We start from the raw sequence: 19178 nt of genomic DNA, 5'->3' as shown, positions 1-19178 counted from the left end.
CTTAGTAGACCAGAAAAAATATGAACATTGCAGCTGCAACAACACAACCACTGTCTGAAGCAGCAGCAACACACCAAGAAGAGTGGCAGGAGTGTGCAGACGGCATCGACAACACAACCACTGTGTCTTAAAGGACAAGTTCACCTTCATAGACATGTGGGTTGAGTGAATGCAGCAATATTAGTAGAACACATCAGTGAGAGTTTGAGGAAAATCGGACAATCCGTTAAAAAGTTATGAATTTTTAAAGTTTCTGCTCAGTCACGGCTGGATGAAAAGACTACTATAGCTTGTGATGTCACATGAGTACAACGGTATAAAGAAAGAATAAAGAAAATTCAACATATTTCCATTTTTCTCGCATAACAAAAGAGCACTCGACTTCTCTCTTTCAGAAGGCAAGGGGAATAATATTACCCTTAACATACGTCAGTAGCAAGTCGAAGAACTGTGCACTTTATTCAAATAGTAAAGTTTTGTGAAATTCTCTTTTTATTTTCCTTATATAGTTGTGCGCATGTGACATCATAAACTGTAGTAGTCTTCTCTTCCAGCAGTGACTGTGCAGATACTTAAAATATTCGTAACTTTTGAACGGATTGTCCAATTTTCCTCAAACTTTCACTGATGTGTTCTACTAATATTGCTGCATTCTCTCAATCCTTATGTATATGAAGGTGGACTTGTCCTTTAAGTGGCAGCAACATAGTAATATGAATGACAGGAGTGTGCAAACAGCGTCACCCCGTCATCGACACAAACAAGTATAACACCTTCTGACTTTCTTTCCATACTTCTGAACTTTCTGACCTTAGTAGGTGCAAAACATGAAGAGAAAAAAATATATCATGTGACTATATCCCATGTGGCCTTCTACTTTCTACCAACATGAATCCTTTCAGATAAGGATGGAAGAGATTTTTAAAACGTCCATAAAAGAAGAAGAAAGTTTGTGGCACAAACAACTCAAGGGAATAACTCCCTAGTTATGCATCTCATCCAACTTATCACCAATTTACCTGCTGTGTTTGGTACATTAAAAAAAGAGATTATTGTTACATTCTTAAGAACTGTAAAATCTGCAAAACGAACATAGCTACTGAAACAAGGACTTTGCAGATTTATCAAAACCAGATGAAGTAGACTATCATAGACTACAAATAAACTGTTTGTGTTTACACAGAATAAGCTTTTCTTAAAATATTTGTATATATAGCAAGACTTATTGAACATCGAAGATAAGCAGTGCTGTTTTAATGCCCCTAACTAAAACTGTTCAAACAGAAAAAGAAAATCTACTATGCAGATTTTCTTGTCACTTGTTATGTCTAAAAAGGGTGAAAATGCGGCAATAAACCAATACTGCATAAAATTTACACAATGACATGTTTTAATATTTCAGTTACTAGTATTTTTAGTCTGTCTCCTAATCATCTTCCCAATCTTCCAGCACCCTTACAGGTAAAAAAAAAGAAGAAACAACTAAAACTCTCAAAAGATTCTCCCTTTAACTTTCCCTCCCTTTAATACACAGGGACCAGGCCTCAGCAGGATAATGGGGTTGCTACACCACCTTCCGAGCGATCCCTTTCGACCGCAACATACTGATTTCTCCTTGTCCTCGCGCAGGATTTCCGATCCACCGTAAAGAGGCATCTATGTCCTGTGTTCTAGAAACTAACACTTCCTCGTTTTCAAACACGATGACTCCACCACTTCTTTATCTTCCTTTTTTTCAAATGAACAACGAAAAAATATTGTAAAAACAAACAAGCAAGGTAATATTTCGGGCGCAGGGACTGCCATGATAAATAATCAATGAACACGGCAGGATTGCCACCGGGAGTTTTAAAGGTTACAGTTCTCTTTCAGATACAAAACATCCTAATTTTCTTTCTTTCCGTTTTCCTTCTCTGATAATGGCGCATGTTTAGAATTAAAGATCTTCAGTCAATTTCTTGATCAATGCACTTGATCACTTGAAGATTTCAAAATAAGAAATGCCAGTATTTTTACAGAGTTCCTGCCACATTTTTCTAGGTCCTTGAGACACCGCCCAGTCTGCTTTAGCTAACGGGATTCTATTCCTTGAAGGAATATCTCTTTGTGAGATCAATAAATGAAAACTGAAATATGTTCCATACCTCAATCAAGTTGAGATATTTTAAACATACAAAGTCTCTTCCTATTCAACCATAGAAACATTTATTATGCCACTATTAAAAGCATTGCACACAACATAAATTTCTGCTTAAGCCTCTCATGCTGACCTAGCACAGACAAATGCATGAATCTTGTAACTCTTCACATGGTTTACAAGTTCAGACTAATTGTCAATATATTTTTGGTTTAAAAGTAGTCAGTAAACAGTGGTAAGAGTGTTGATGGATTTTGCATACAGTCAAACCTGCCTTAGCAGCCACCTGTCTATAGCGACCACCTGTCTATAGCGGCCACCTGTCTATAGCGGCCACCTGTCTATAGCAACCACCTGTCTATAAAGGCCACTGAAAAATCTCCCCGAGAGAAAAGCCCTGTTAAAGACCCTGTGTATAGCGGCCACCTCTCTAACGTGGCCAACGGCCACAAATTTTGTTTCCCGCGGTAGATTTTAACCTGTCTATAGCAGTCACAGACCCGATGGAGCCTCAGCCGTTTCAGCATGTTTTTCTGCTTTGTAGCCGTGCCAGTAGATCATGTGCAACATTCAGTGATCTCCACCGCTGGATTCATCACTCATTCAGTCATAGAGATAAGCTTTCTTCACGACTGTACGCATGCTACTGTGCAACTGGCATCGTTCAATGAATGAAACACACATGTGCATACGTACACACATACATGTACATGTAGGCAATGCACACAAAATTGGATAACCTGTCTATAGTGGCCACCTGTCTATAATGGCCACTTTTTTCGTCTCCCTTGGATGGCTGCTATAGACAGGTTTGACTGTAAAAACCTGTTCCACAAAAGTCTAAATATGTTGCTTTTATGTCGGGGTAGTCATACTCTCCTGCCTCTACGCTTTCCAACAATATCATAGTTTGAGGTGTGAATTTTCTTCAGTTTGTCTCCTTCTAAGTTCTACAAATGAAATTTGTATGATCGCAACTGCTGATCTGTAATCTAACAAACATGTTGGGAAAAAAAATTCATTTGTAGAGGGAGACAAACTGGGGAAAATTAAAACCTCAACCTTCACCCCTCTGATTAATATTCTCTTGCTTTCAATACCATACATTGTAGTTTGTTTCACTTTATATCCATATCCTACAAGAGAAACAGGAAATGAATGGGACTACCATAATAATCTGTACTTGAAAAAAAAAACAAGAAAAAATGACAGGGAACTACAGACACAATCAAGCGTGTATTTGAGATTAATCATTGTGAGCACATTGGTTCAATTTGAACGCCATCAAAGGAAAATGCTTCACAAAACTGAACATTTTCAAAATCAAAAGCAAGAAATATTCCCAGACTTTTGACATTTATTCAGAGAGGAGAAAGTTCAAACATACAAGTTTGGGTTTTTTAAAGGATATTTCGTTTTTGTTTTTGTTTTTTGCCAGATCTATTTATTTGATACTAGTCACAACTTTGTCGTCCACTTCTTTGCCTGTCTCTCATTATTGTCAGGCCACATTTATCAGCGCTGCATCAGCTCTTTTGCAATTGGTGCTCTTTTGACATTTTCACAAAATTCAGTGCACATACTGCAATTATAAGCAAGCAATATTTCTTTGTTGTTGCTGTTCAAATCCTGTTTTGACAACAGTTCAAACCGAGGACAGCATGCGCTGCTATTCTTGGAGTCTCCCGGGGAAGAAAGGCGCGCACACCCCCTCACGGCTAGTGACGCAATTCCTCCTTTCTGCATCGCATCCTCCTGAAACTTCTCATCATCGCGGTGGTATTTAAAGGGATGGTATAGTTTTGGTCGAGATGGGGTTTCAGGGTTCAGACTTATTTGTGAGATAATGAGAAACCACTTATGAAATATGAAATGTAAGTATGAAAGAACATATAATTCTAATAGGAATTCAAAGTTTATTTGTTGAAAATTGGTTTTGAAATGGCTGGGATGTCTAGAAAAAAAAAAGGTTCTAACAAAAGGTGGGACACATCTATTATTAGGACCACTTCTTTTTACATTTTGTCTTGTATATCTCAGTCATTTCAAAACCAATTTTCATCAAAGAAGCTTTGACTACCTTTTAGAATAGTATGCTCTTTGATACTTCAAAAGTGGTTTCTAATTATCTCGCAAAAAAAAAAGTAAATATCTGATTCATCGTCTCAACCAAAACTACATTATCCCTTTAAAAAAAGAGAGAAAAAGGTCGCAAAATGCTCTCAGAACAACAAACAACACCTCCTCCTCCTCAGGGTCTTGAATAATGGATGACTATTTCATCGCCTAAACAAAAAATTGCATCGTCTGGGACCGAAAATTGACGTAACCCCGGCATGTGCGAACGTTTTTCCCTCGGGGTGATAATTCATTGTTTTATCAATCACAGATTTGGTGTAGTTCCTGGCGACTTTTTGCAAGTGATTATATTGTGTCCATGCTCATGTACATCCACAAGCCTCAGGGTCTGCTATTAACATTCATCAATAACCTTTAAAGTAACAAACATTGACATACCAATGATAAAGGAGGGTATTGACACTTTCTCATCCTGTTTTGATGAAGACACAATACAGCCGCCAACCCACACCCAAAAAATAAATAAATAAAAAAAGAGAGAAAAAGTCAGCTTCACTTCTGAATGAAAGCCAACATCATTTTTTTTTCAAATGAATTAAATTATTTATTGAATAACATCGATCATCTGATCACATATTCATGACGACGAGTTCTTGACTATTGCAGTCAGTAAAGACTAATCTTCCTATGAAAAAGAGTTCATTTTTATATACATCAGGCATTGCTTTCATGGCTGACAACTGTTTTAAGTCATATAAATGTTACTTACTCATTACTACCATGAATAAAACACATCTCACATGTGGTGAATACAAGTATCACATCAAATACCTGAATATTCTCAGAACTAGCTATTATAAAACCAGACATGTTTGTGGTCAGCATGAAACTTTCGCGATTCGCAGCCGACAACCTTTCTCGTGCCATCAAACTATTGTGAATTGCCGACCACAAAATAATTATGAGTATACTTGTAGGGCCTACTACTATTAAAGTAATAATACAGGAATTTGTTAAACACACACTGCTGGTCCATACAAAACACACAACACTATTTGCACTAAATTTGGAAGTGCGGGGGTTGCAATCACATCTGATCCCATGCTAGGTTTAACTATTATGTTGTTGTTGTTTTATAGAAAGAAAGAAGAGAGAGAAAAATGGGGCCCTTTAACTATTACATCAGAGGTACAAGTCAACTGACTTGTACAGTGTGTACAGCATTGTACTAGCAACTATTCAATGCATTGGGTAGACCAAAACTTTCCAGGGCATTATAGTTTTGCTATCTAATCTTGGCTCCTCACAAAATTTGGTGAAAGTTTCATGCACACAAAAATTTCTGGTTCTGCAGTAGTTCAATCTGAGTAAGTTGATCCATTTTAAATTAAGGCAGAGCGAGGGAATTGAAGTTGACTGGACGCAAATTGTCTATTGATTATTGAAGCTTTTCATCAAAACACCATCCACACATGAAAAAAGATAACACACTAACCTAGCTTTCACAACTACCACGATTGCTTGGTTTGAAACATTATTGTAATCATGCATCACTAGAATTGCTTTAACACGCATTTCCCATAAACAACTGCCCGAGTATTCTTGAGACTCGTCTTCAACGGGTTAAGCATTCTTGCTGTGTGAATGCAAACTGGTATCACGGAGAATGATTTGAATCGTAATTCCAATCGTGTTTCAAATGACAGTCCAGAGGTGTATGAAAGATGATTTGAATCGTAATTGCAATCCTGTTTGTTATTAAGCATTCCAATGAAGCACTCTTGGTACATGTGAAAGCGCAGTACGTAGTTATCATCAAGTTCCCGTCACACTCTCCTTGATGATTCTATTTCAGGAAGATGGTAGGGGCCTCACAGTCAGCACCAGTCTACGATGAAGCACGTTTATTACTCTAAAATACAGAAAAAAAAATCTTGCTCCAAAGCAACAGCTGTTTCAAGTTTTCTCAAATCGTACGTGATATCCCTTTGAGTCCAAATCAGTTTCATCGCCCCAATCAACGTTGGATTGGATCCAACGTGTTGGCAGAGTTACACACACCCCAAGTGATGGCGCATGTGTGGGCTGGAATATGGCTATCAAAAGAAGGCTGTAATTTCTAGGGAATGAATTTTGAGAAGAGCCTGTCTATTCCCTACAATCATCATCAGATATGAACGCTTTCCGGAACAATACAGTTTACTATTGTTCTCCACAATGCTGCACGGCAACCATCTATTGTAAAGGATTGTGACTGATATATCATGATATTTTTACACAAATCTGCTGCTTCTAAAGGTGGTAGCAATTACTGCAAGACCTCATGAATTTCCTCTGAAATTGCATCCAAATGACCACACTTGGCATGAAAATGTGAATGTCGAGAAGAATGGTCTCCTGGCTTGCCGCGACAAAGTGATAATATTCTCTTCTATTCCTCTAGAACCTTCAAGAACCTTCTTTAGAATTCTTCCAGTATATGTTTATGAGTATAGACCGATTCTGTGACGCGTTATGTGTATTTTTGGCATGGGCAGCGCCATTACTGCGGTGTCTCAGCCGACCCCCCCTCCCACTCCCCCACCCCTCTCCCTACATTAGCACGCGCATGGAATGAAAAACTGATGCATGGTTGCTTTAGCCAATGGGCGTCTCGTACTGAGTGCGCGAATGCTTGCTTAGTGCGCGAACCTTTCTTACAAGTGTGCGATAAACATGTTGCCCGTGGGGTGGGAGAGAGGAGGGGGGGGGGGGTAAGCTGAGACACCGCAATTTGAGCTAATGGCTGCGCCCAGTGCCACAAATTGTCTGCTGCCCTCAACGAACCCGAATCGGTCTATCAAATGCTTTCCAGTGCCCAAGCATCTAGCTGTTGAATTTGCCAAGCTACATGTAAAACTTCATAAGCAGTTGGTACACATTCAGTCTCTGATATACAGTATTGTATAGTGATCCCATTGAGTTAAAGTGAAAGTCTACCCTGAAATAATTTTGTGTGAATTGAAGTTATGATTTTTTGAAGTTGTGATCAATCATGCACATCAAATTGGCAACTTTGTATAGCAGAGTGTGATGATGAGCTCACTTTCCATTTGACTTGTGCATAAAAGTTCCATAAAAATCTCTTTCATTTTTTCTTCCACATTGATAACAGAAAATATTCTTTGCATTCAGAGGTACATGTAGTACAGGAAAAAAGTTAGAGTGATTATACTAAGGACACATGTATGAATCTATTAAAATTAACTACAGCTGTAGACGGGACAATGAAACATTTTCATTTTACAGTACAGAGCAAATGTGGGGGAGGGGTTGAGCTTGTGTGTGTAAGACATCATAGAACTGCCAAGTTGTTTTTGATTGATCACAACTTGCTTTTAATAAAAAGAAGTCAAAACTTTAATCAGTTTTCATCAGAATTTGAAAAAAAAAAAAACCTTTCACTGTCCTGTTCCTCTATATGATGTACAGACTCTTCTGCTCCTATCTACACAAATTAATTTTCTGGGTGGTAGACCTAATTCCTGCAAGCAATGGCTCTATTACAATGTAATTCTCTCCAAGAATATGACTGTAACACACATTTATAGTCAATTTAAACTGGGGCCCCCTGTTGCTAATAACACTGAAATCAAATGTGACTCCACATGTCAAACACAATATGACTCTAAGCCAGTCACATAATGCATGTTTGGGGACTTGCCGTGGAGTTTCCAGTTGTGCGCTTATTGTATGTGATGAATAAAACTTCTAGAGATGGGGCCTCATGTGTAACAATAAAACAGTCCTTCCGCGAAGGCTATGATGATTCAATAGGGATTAAGGGGATTACTTAATCCCTATTCTTTAACAGCTATTTCAAGAAATCTATGCCAATGGGCAAACCAGCGGATGTGCAAATCAACAGTCAAAGCACATTAGGGCTTGATGTATCATGCAAATGTCTATTCCAATCTTAGCCTGAAAAATTTGACATGTTAAATCTTGCACTGCAAAAAGCAGACATTTTCATGCTCGAGGGATTGAATATTAACGATACCCTCATGCACATGATGTTTTTAATTTTGGTGACTGTCCACACATTTATTTACAGCAATGCGGACAAAAAAATCATGAAAAAAGGTGCACATGCAATTGAGTTTGCACCTGTATATTAAACATAGCACATACAGGAAGTGTGAGACAAAATATACACACTGTTAATTATTCCTCATCTACTGTATAGTTATCATTCTATTCATCAGGTCCAAGAAAGCACATTTAGGAGGTTTGGTACTTTGTATCTCTTTTTGAATTTTGACTTTTACTCTTCATTGTTACTATTTCTACAGGAGAAGTCCAAAATATATTTTATTTAATTTGAGCCCTAATCTGTCCATATACAGACCTGTACCATCAAAGAGTATGGAAAAGTCTTTCATGGTTGAATTGATAGCTGACACTTAAAATCAGCAACGTAGCCTACATGGACAGCATGTATACACTGTGTAATTAAAAAGAAAATCATGCACTTCCCATTCTTCTCTAAATTAAAAATACAATTAAAAAGAAAATATCATTCTGATCTTGTGCAAATTTAATGAATTTAACCAGTTTTTTAAATCTTTTTGAAATAATATTAAATGTGCAGTAAATTCCACACCGCCAACTAAATAATTTCAAGGGCAAAATTCCCTCAACAGGACTTGATGAATTGCACCAAAAGAGGATATTTTCATGTTAGTAATTTTTTTTTTTTCATGCCAGGCTGGGTAAGATGAACATCGCATGTTTACTGGTACATATGGCATGTAAAAGTATTAATGTGCTTCTATTTTTTGGCGTTAGCTTCTAGCTGTGCGAAATGCCCGAAAATTTCCACTCCATGAAAATATCCACTTTTACAGTAATCTCTAGTAAGCAACCTAAGTACTTCTGGGACCCCCCAGATCCTTGCAATGTTCTGCCCACAAAGTATTTGTCTCTGTGCGAGTGACTCAGTGGGACTAGTCTTTACATATGAATCATTGCGGGTGTGGGGGGAGGGGGAGGGGGGCAGGGAGGGGAGCACTCATTTTTGCCCCATCCCCCCCCCCCCCCCCCCCCCCCCCCCCACAAAAGCGGCAATTCTCGAGAAAGACGTGCCACAGCATTCTAATATGTGGTGCTCAATGTGAAACAATGACTTTCACACAGCAAGTGAAAAACCTGTAATCTTCAATGTTCTACAGTGGCTAGATGAGGCTTCCAGCCTGACAGAATATCAAAGCGGAGAAAATATTTGCATATAATTTTGTATTAGCACTGGGAGCAAAAACATATTGTATGCCTGCCTTGTAGTGAAACATTAGTTGGAATCAAGTCAAAGGGGGGGGGGGGGGGGGGGGTCATGCACAACAAGCCCACTACCCTCAAATGGGGGGGGGGGGAATCTTTGTTTTGACTTGAATGATGTAAAAACCAAATTATACAAACAAATCTAATTGTGAGTTTTCATTTCAACCAGAAACAGAATAAGGAAGTTGTATTCATGTATTAAAAGTATTGCATGTTTTAAAACAGTGATAAAGATGACAATCACACGATTATAATCAATTAATATCACAAAGATGAGACAAAGTGATGGTATCATAAGAGTACCACACAGGTCTACATACCCATGAATCTTTATCAAATTTCCTTTATTCTAAATGAAATAAAATGATCAAGTTACAGTGCACTCCCGTTATAACGGACACGGTTATAACGAAATTCCGGTTATAACGAAGTAAAAATTCGGGCTGTAACGTTGTCCACTTAATATATTTTTATTGTTTATTCGTTCGGTTATAACGAAATTTCAATATAACGAAAGAAAACTGCCGGTCCCGAGGACTTCGTTATAACGGGAGTCCACTGTATATCCTTCGCCTCGATCTACAGTGGAGGTATCATAGCTCAGCAATGATGAATTAAAGGTGGATGGAGGTTGCAGTCAACAAATTACCACTGAAAAATAGGATTGTGATATATTTGAAAAAAAAAAAGAATTAGAAAAATGCGAGGGGGGGGGTTTGATGACAATTCTGATTGGTTGATTTGAATCTACTATAATAGTGCAGTCAATAGTGACAAAGAATGATGTTTCACTTCATTGCTTGCACAGAATCTGCATTACAATAGGGTTCTTGGAAAACTCCGCAGCCAAAGTTTACATTCTATAGAAGAAAGTGAGTGACAATCACATGCCACACAAACCATGTGATCCTGGTCACACATTATACCACAAATTGCAATGCCATGTGATACTACAATACGTGTATGTAGCAATTCCAGCAACCATTTGTTGGCAGAAAACACCAGAGTACATGATACCTCGACATACAGGCATCTGTCCAATGTTTGCACCTGTGTGTTTGTTCACTCAGTACCCACAATCCCTAGCGGAACAGTCGATGGGGGGGGGGGGGGGGGGGGGTCTGCTAGTCTCTTTCCAGCAGTCAGCTTTGCTACTGCATTACAGTTTTGATTCAAACTCTTGATTATTCAGTCTATAAAGCAGAAGGTAGTGCAGAAAATATTAATTTCTCTTCATTTGTGGGATTTCCCTGATACAGCAGATCTTATTTTTTTTAAAATCCTAAAACATCATAATATTCTGACTTGGAGCCACTAAAATCTAGCATGAACTCTAGAATATGGGACACATCATCACTCATCCTCAAAAAATGATTCATCTCTCAAGATGAAACACAAGGCAAAATATATATCATGTACATTACAATAATTAAGTAATTATCAATCTCTTTTGCTTGGAAACCAAGAGTCAGGAAACAAATTTTTCACACAAATGGTGAAAGATCTGTGTGATGCTTTTATGCTGGACTCTCTTCTGCTAAGAGGGTAATGTACGTGAGTCTGCGAGGAAGTGATAAAGTGAGAGGGATTTCGGCTCAAGATTGATCGGCGCTCTTTGGGAAAAGTCCCCGATCTCGGGCAAATCCAATCTGCTCGCGCATCTTGAAATCGGGCCGTCCTAAAAACTATTTAAGTCAGACTGTGATGTTGGGCTGTCTGCTCAATCGTAAACAGATTTGTTACTCGCATGGATGTTTAAAATCCTGTGGGGAGTTTGCGGTGCAGGAGAAAGGTAGTTTCAAATCACACCATGGCAAAAAAAAAAAGGAAGAAAATGAAACAAAAGGCCTTTGGCTTGGAGTTCGAATTCTCTCTGCAAAACAAATACTCCAGTGAAGTTTTGTCTATATGTAAAAGGCAACTGATGTTATTACTGACTTGACACAGTTTTAAGTATGTACCTTAAGGTGCTGAGAAATGAAACTGGGCAATGAATTTATCTCTACATCCTTCCAACGTCTGATGACATACTTCATGTTGAACATGCCAATCAATTGTATTAACCCGTTGAGGACGAGTCCCGAGTATACTCGAGCAGGTGTCTATGGGAAATACGTGTTGTAGCAAAATCAAACCGTCCTCAACGGGTTAACGATGTGTAAATGGCAATTAATGCTTTTCGATGAGATAGTTTTCATCTTATGCTGCAATGTTGTGTTAATTATCCTACACACCCTTAATAGAAAGTATCTACTTTTTACAATTGGGAAATAAAGTGCTTCAAAGGTAGGCAGTACACTGAGAGCATTACCACTGAAAGACATACCACACCCTAGCCAGTCTTGTATTCAAGTTATTTTCTAGCACTGGCAGGGAATGATTTTACTTATCAAATTTGATTAGCAGTTTGATCAATGGGAAAATACATTGAACAAAGTTCTGTACAGTCCTAGGTAAAAAAAAAAAAACCTGCTACACACAAAACATTTTGTATTGTAGTCATATAAAAAATGCATATATAGCAAATTGCGGTACCATACCAGGAAAATTATTCCCTGATTAGAATTAAACCTGACTTCTTCCTGTTGTCCTATCTACTCAGTTGTGAATAGTCACAGATTTAAATTTGCTGCCAGGAGTACGTAAAAGCACACTGAAACACACTTTATCATGCCACTGAGACAGGGAAGTGAGCTCATATCTATTCCAGAATGCTGAACTTTGATTCATACCTCACCGATAAATCTGAAAACTACCATTTTATACAATGTAGTCATATCTAGGATCCAGCACAATTTGACAATGTGACAAACAGATGTGAAATGGGATCATGTGAGCTAGTTGGTTCAGGGAAGAAATGTGGGCAAACAGCATTGTGTCTGATTCATGACGATATCATTGTGATGATTTGTGGTCGCTCTTGTTCAGCTGAAAGTATGTCACATCAGGATTCCAACCCTTCACTTTGATAGACTTTGTCTTTGCAGCATTCTCTTCTCCAATAAAGGGCAGTGTGCTTTCGATCAAACGAGGGGGGGGGGGGGGGAGGGGAGAGATAATAATTGAAATTGGTTCGGCTGAATGGAGCACGAACAGTCCTTGCGGGGCTATGAGAACCAAATTATTAGTTTGTCTCAGTAGGTAGGCTCTAAAAGTGGGCATTCTTATTCCTTAGGATATGGGCAGCATGCAATTGAAGACGGTGCTATTTTCAGTCTGCCGTGAAATGAAAATCAATGGCATGTATACTCTTGGACCTACTTTATGGAAAAACGTAAGCCCATGGTTGGGACAACGGCCCTTTCTCGGCTGATTCGTAATGAAGGGAGAGGAAGCCAAAAACTTTCTTGTTGGGGATAACTCCTGGTGGATAATATCATCACTATTTTAAGACTTCCAAGATAAGCATAAACTCTGGTTCACATATATATATGGAAGCATGCAGTAATTTAAAGATTGTGAGAACATTTTGGAAATGACAGTACAAAGAGAAACTGATACAAAATGCCTCTATTCATTCACTCATTTATCTACATTGTAGATGTATGGGTATGCAGTTGAAGTTGAAATCACTTGTACTGAAGTACTTAATTCTCGATCAATTTACAACGACTTCATATTCATACCACACTGTATCATCCTTTAAGTCTCTTCATTCAAACTGCATTGCTGCTGTTAATAGTCTGAAAATCAACCTTTCACTGGAAATTAGCCGAGCACCTCCATAGTTTTTCACTACTGTATTCTATGTGAGATGAGGTCTTAAACAAGCATAGTCTTCAGGACCTCTCACAATTTTAAAGACTGATTTTCTTGGATGGCAAAGAAGGAGAACGAAGGCCCGTTCACACACATCCAAAATTAATGGTTTTCAAACCTGATTCTTGCAACACAATGTGAAATCTGATAACTTTCACGTATGGACACACAAAAATATCACTATAGTGATCTGCATAAATCAGTTCATCTTAATCTCTATTTTTTTTACAGCCTTTCAATGATTTGCCTCATGCAGTGTTTGTGACTGTCCCATGGGGAAAAAACCCAACAATAACAACAACAACAAAAACCAAGAGTTTCAATCCTGTGATGCCACTCGCCCCACCAAGGTAGGGTTGAAAGTGCCTAGGTTACGTTCTGGTCATACAATGTAGAGCATTCGCTTACAGCTGAGTGAGTTTTTTTGGCCAAGTGTGAATGGCGGTGAATAAAATTGACTGTTCACATCATGATTTAAAAAAACCCCAAAACCCGACAACTCTTGTGTGTAATTGGGCCTAGAGTATGTAGTGTAGTGTAGAGTGATGGAGTGCACCGAAACCGATATTGGAGGCTGCTCAAAGTCTCAAGTACAATGGAAGTCAAATAATGATCTGATTAGCTGTCATTTATATTTCATTGTCATATGGTAGGAGTGGGGGGAGGGGATAAGTACATTGTATGAATATGTGATAATTGTGAACAATCTTATTGTACGACTAGCAGAAGAGGCATACAGCTGTATTTTCTAATCAAAAGCACACGAGCTAATATTCCCTGCCCACGTCAGTTTATGATTGTTTGGGCCCCCTCTAATACATTGTTTCGCTTGGAGTTGACCACATACGCTGATGGAGCTATGAAAACAACAAATAAACGCAAACCAAGAATTGATTTCATGTCAAAACATTGGAGAGCACTCATAAGCTAGCTACGCTCTAAAATTCATGTAATGTTGTATAGCCTTGACATGCCTATTTAAAACTTTAGTTTTCTGCATCACGGATTCAATAAATCTTTATAGCATGACATCAGACCTGTACAAAGTAATGAAAATTGCACTCCAGTGCATGATATTTCTGACAAAGTTTTGGGTGGCTTTGGCACTCTTGACTTAGTGATCTTCACCTTGAATTTGTGATTTTTCTAGTGAGGTGATTTTCACAGTCAGTTTTAATGGCCCTCATTATAAAAAAGACAAACAAACACCAAAACAAAACAAACACACACAAAAAAATCTCTCACTAAACAGAATGTCTTGCCCTGCTTGTCAGCTGTTATCTCATAGGCTTAAACCACATTTTCTGAGTAATCCTATCTTGTGGCTGGGCTACATACACTGACAGGAAATTCCACCATTGTGTCCACTTCCCTCATGTTCACATGATATGTCGGTACTGTGGCCACAAAAGAACACCCTACTCTGTTAGAGGCATTTCCACAGGAAGATAAAGTGGTCTTCCTGAGAGAGCAATGCATATTATGCATGTTTTGAAGGAAAAATAAAAGATTAAATGATTTTCCTGCAGATGTTGACAAGGGCAACAAGTTAGAAAATAAAGTCTTTTGAGTCACATGAGTCACCGCGTCGTCTCCTCCATTAAAAACAGGCCCTTTTACACTCACAAGACGTGGGTACCATTTTCAAATACATGCAGATTGCAAAGTGTGTTAGAAGTATGCAGATTGCAAAGTGTGTTAGAAGTATAGGAATGTATTAAGTATGTACAGGTGCATGGAATAGCCTGTAACTAAGTTCTTTACAAGAAAAGTATCCCACGAAAAAGTAAAGCGCCATTTTGAACCAAGACCATTTGTGGTCTAGACTATATCTTCTGTAAGAACACCATGCCTATACCAGGGCTTGACATTAGCAGTGCCTTGGTAGACCAGGGCCACTAAAATGTGGTATCGCGCCACCAAACTTTTCACAAGCGCATCATTTGGTGGCCTGATTGGGCAACTAAGATTCAAACTAGATTGCTATGTTTCCTCTTTATTTAGCACCACTACACCCTTTTGGGGTCCTCCAAACATTTCAAATTCATTGAAATTAAGTGGTTGAACGGGGCCACCAGAGAGAAAGATGTCAATGTTGAGCCTTGCCTTAACCCATTGAGGACGATTCCCAAGAATACTCGGGCAGGTGTATATGGGAAATGCATGTTGTAGCAAAATCAGGACATCCTCAGTGGTTTAATACTACCACTGGAGTCTTTACCTGGAGGGAGATTGCGAGGAGGTGGAACTCCGAGCTCCACATCTTGCCCATCAGGGCTGCCGTGACGACGCATCCCGCCAGGATGAGCACCTGCAGGGCCTTGTGGAACCAGTGCAAGTACAGCTGCTGACCAGTGAAACAGTGACCAATGGCCATGAGCTGGACATCAGAAAAGAAAAGAGAGAACAATGTTGGTGTTTGGGGTGGGGGCAGGGGGAGTGGGGATGGGGTAGGGGATTTAAAAAGGAAATAATGAATGGTACAATATTACAGCTGATATGCTTAACTGTCATTCAATATTATGCAATAATTGACTGATTGTGCATAAAGAAAGCTTTCAAATATCTATAATGATGTTTAATTGCCATTCAATATTATGCAATAATTGACTGATTGTGCATTAAGAAAGCTTTCAAATGTCTATAATGTTTAACTGCCATTCAATATTATGCAATAATTGACTGACTGTGCATAAAGAAAACTCTCAAATGTCCATAATGACTCATTACAATTCCTTTCAAGATTCTCAAAAGAATGAAACTACATTTGTTAAAATACAGAAATTCTATTCAGTGGTCCCATGAACTTAGGATAAAAGGCACTGATGAAATATAATAAGAAAACACTTTTGCATTTATATTATAAAAATTGCTGTGTACAGAAATCAGTAACTCCGAGTCTTTAAAAATGGAACAAAAGAAATAGAGTGAAGATTTGTGCAAACTTAATGGAACCAAAACATAAGAAAAAAAATCTTAATTATTTGAATGTGGCCATGACAAAACAAAACATTCTGTTCAAACACATCATTCTTCCTGCAATCATGAATGCCCCTGTTACATGATTAGTATGATGGCATTCAAAGCACATCATAAAAATAATGGATATCAAAGACCATGAGAATGTCTGAAACTCTACTTATGAAGTTATCTGATAACAAGCCTGTCAATCACAAATAAGTTTTAAAAGTATATAATGGACACTTACAGTCTCTCACGATTCCAGACCATTGTTTCTCTTGTAATTCCATTTTATATATATTTGTACATATATAACGTATTTTGTTTTATACAGTTAATAATGAGTCACCATGTATTAAACGAATTTCTTACAAATCATTAAAAAGAATATAATTTTGGAAATGTATACTTTGTATAATGTTTTACTATTCTATTGGGTAGAAGTGACCTATAATTGAAGCGAATTGAGTTGAATTGATAAAAATCACATAAATATTGGACTTGGTCTTTCATTTGTCAACTATATTCGTGTTATCTTATATGATAAAACATACCAGTAACAGTGCTGTGTAGAGAAGTGCTACGATGCACCATGCAAATAGCAGAGTGAACCAGTCAAACCAGAAGCTAAAATCCTCCCAAAAATGCCTGTAGTTTGGAGAAAATGGGAAATGGGAAGACAAAAGAACAAAATTGTATTAAACTTGTATGGTAAAGGAGTTTGAACATCAGTGAGCTTTCCTTGGAGTACTGTAAAAGTGGACATTTTTGCGATGTTGAAATGTTCGTGCATTTCGCGCAACCAAAAGCTAGCGTGATAATAAAAGCACACAAATATTCTGACTTGCCATATGTTCCAGTAGTTGATGTCTTGATTCCACGGAGTTAAAAACACACAAAACTCTTTTTACCCTGCCAAGCGTGAAAAATTAGTCGTGCTAAAACATCCACTTTTGCAGTACCAGTTTAATCATCACTTAGAAAAAACAACAACAAATAATAAACAAAGAAATATCATCAGAGGAATTGTCAGCATCTGCAAAGCATCATGGGTCATAGGTCACGAGGGTAACAAATAACAGAACAGATTCCTTTATGAATAGTGCCACTTGGGGCCTTATGCATTCATTGCCTGAATTCATATTTATAATCAGCATCAAACTGATATTCATGTCATTGTTTCAAACACAGTTTTAATACCGCTCACCCCATTAAAAAAACAACAACAAACAAAAAAAAAAAAAACACACCAACCTCTGCAGTTTCTGAATTGTATGAAAAATACAAAGATGTATCTATATATCTGACACTCAGAGTGCAGGAACACAAGAAGACCACTTAATGGCTAAAACTCTACAAAATTCACCAGACTACATCATTTGATAGACATTGTCTCATGACAAACAGATATAAAATGGAAAGGAGAAATTTATCCATCAAACCAGCCGATCAAACCAGAACAAATTGTGAACACCTTTGTGTCTGCCATAGTGTAGTGGGCATTGTGTCTTTATGTAGGGATTGATTTTTGACACCAGATCATTCATTTGTTCACACTTCTCTCTGTCAAAACAGTATGGCAACACACAATATGTTGTGTGTTTCTGAGTCTCCAGTAAATTAATGCTTGTGATGTCAAATTAATCAAGGCACAACTGATAACTACATGTACTACAAAGGCAGTAGGTACTAACTGCACAAACATAAATCACTGTGGAAACAAAACACATGTACACAACACACACATACTTGATGTGAAAGCAATAATGTGCCATTTGCCTCAACAGATAGCTTTCCACAGGAAGTATGATTTCTATCAATTTATTTGAAGACTTCTGTACTAGAAACCTACATGTCCGGCTATTAAACTTGCAAATGACACGAGCTCAACATCTTACCCCATTGAGGACAGGCTGATTTTGCAATAACACGCAAAACTCACAGACATAATGCCTGAGTATACTCAGGACTCGTCTTAAATGGGTTAATGAACCATGTTTTACCACTTATTAAAGGGAACGCAAACCCAAAGAGCAATGTGGATTAAGTAAAAGCATTAACATTAGTAGAACACATCAGTAAAAGTTTGAGGAAAATCGGACAATCGATGCAAAAGTTTTGGTGTTGGAACCGCTGGATGAGGAGACTACTGGAGGTTATGACCTATGAGTGGACAACAATATAAAGAAAATATAAAAGGAATTCCACAAAAATTCACTTTTCCAGCAAAATGCAAAAGTACTTGACTAACCGCTTTCAGAAAGCAGGGGGAATAAGTGCCACCCCTAACATATGTCAGTATCAAGTTGATGGAATGTTTAATGTTCATGAATGAAAAATGAATTTTTATTGAATTCCCTTTATATTTTCTTTATATTGTAGTCCACTCATACGTCATAACCACTAGTAGTCTCCTTACCCAGCAGTTCCAACACCAAAACTTTAAAAATTCATAACTATCCATGGATTGCCCGATTCTCCTCAAACTTTCACTGATGTGTTCTACTAATGTTACTGCTTTCACTCAATCCACATTGCTCTTTGGGCGTGCGTTCCCTTTAATGGACCAGGGACAGGAAATACTCTACATATCGATCACGTTCAATACTTCGGCATTCTCAGCAAGATACAATGTATCTTATGGGACTGCTACAGCAAAACATCAACTTACAATGTAGGCCCCTATTATGAAGAAAGCATTAGGACCTCTAGTTTCAACAGTCAGTTCTCCATTTTCTTGCCAGGATAGGCAACGTACAGTCAAGGAGATACTCGCCTACAGTATAGTACCTCCTTGGCACAACAGGTCCCTTTATATTTTGGTTGTGTGACATAATCTTTTAGTCAACTCAAGCACGGCATTGTATGTAGCTTTTTACTTTGAGGACAATAGACATTTCTTCTGCAAAATAATTCGAAAACACTA

General features: G+C 38.0%; 1 protein-coding gene across 1 annotated transcript in view; it reads right to left on the bottom strand.

The window, feature by feature from the left end:
- LOC139709549 (glycerophosphodiester phosphodiesterase domain-containing protein 5-like) overlaps positions 1–18155 on the bottom strand; it is a 35699-nt gene extending 17544 nt beyond the window's left edge. Inside the window, exons 1-3 of the mRNA XM_071621506.1 lie at positions 18151–18155; positions 16807–16900; positions 15513–15671 (exon numbers count right to left, since the gene is read on the bottom strand). Coding sequence (XP_071477607.1) covers positions 15513–15671; positions 16807–16900; positions 18151–18155 — 258 coding nt within the window. The remainder of the gene's footprint in view (positions 1–15512; positions 15672–16806; positions 16901–18150) is intronic.
- Positions 18156–19178: the final 1023 nt, after the last annotated feature.

The sequence above is a fragment of the Diadema antillarum genome, unplaced genomic scaffold (genome assembly GCF_040938485.1).
Source record: "Diadema antillarum isolate AM-2024a unplaced genomic scaffold, OU_Dant_1.0 seq00001449_RagTag, whole genome shotgun sequence".
NCBI lineage: Eukaryota > Metazoa > Echinodermata > Echinoidea > Diadematoida > Diadematidae > Diadema > Diadema antillarum.
Note: the sequence above shows the minus strand (reverse complement) of the source record. Positions and strands in the feature narration are given on the sequence as shown.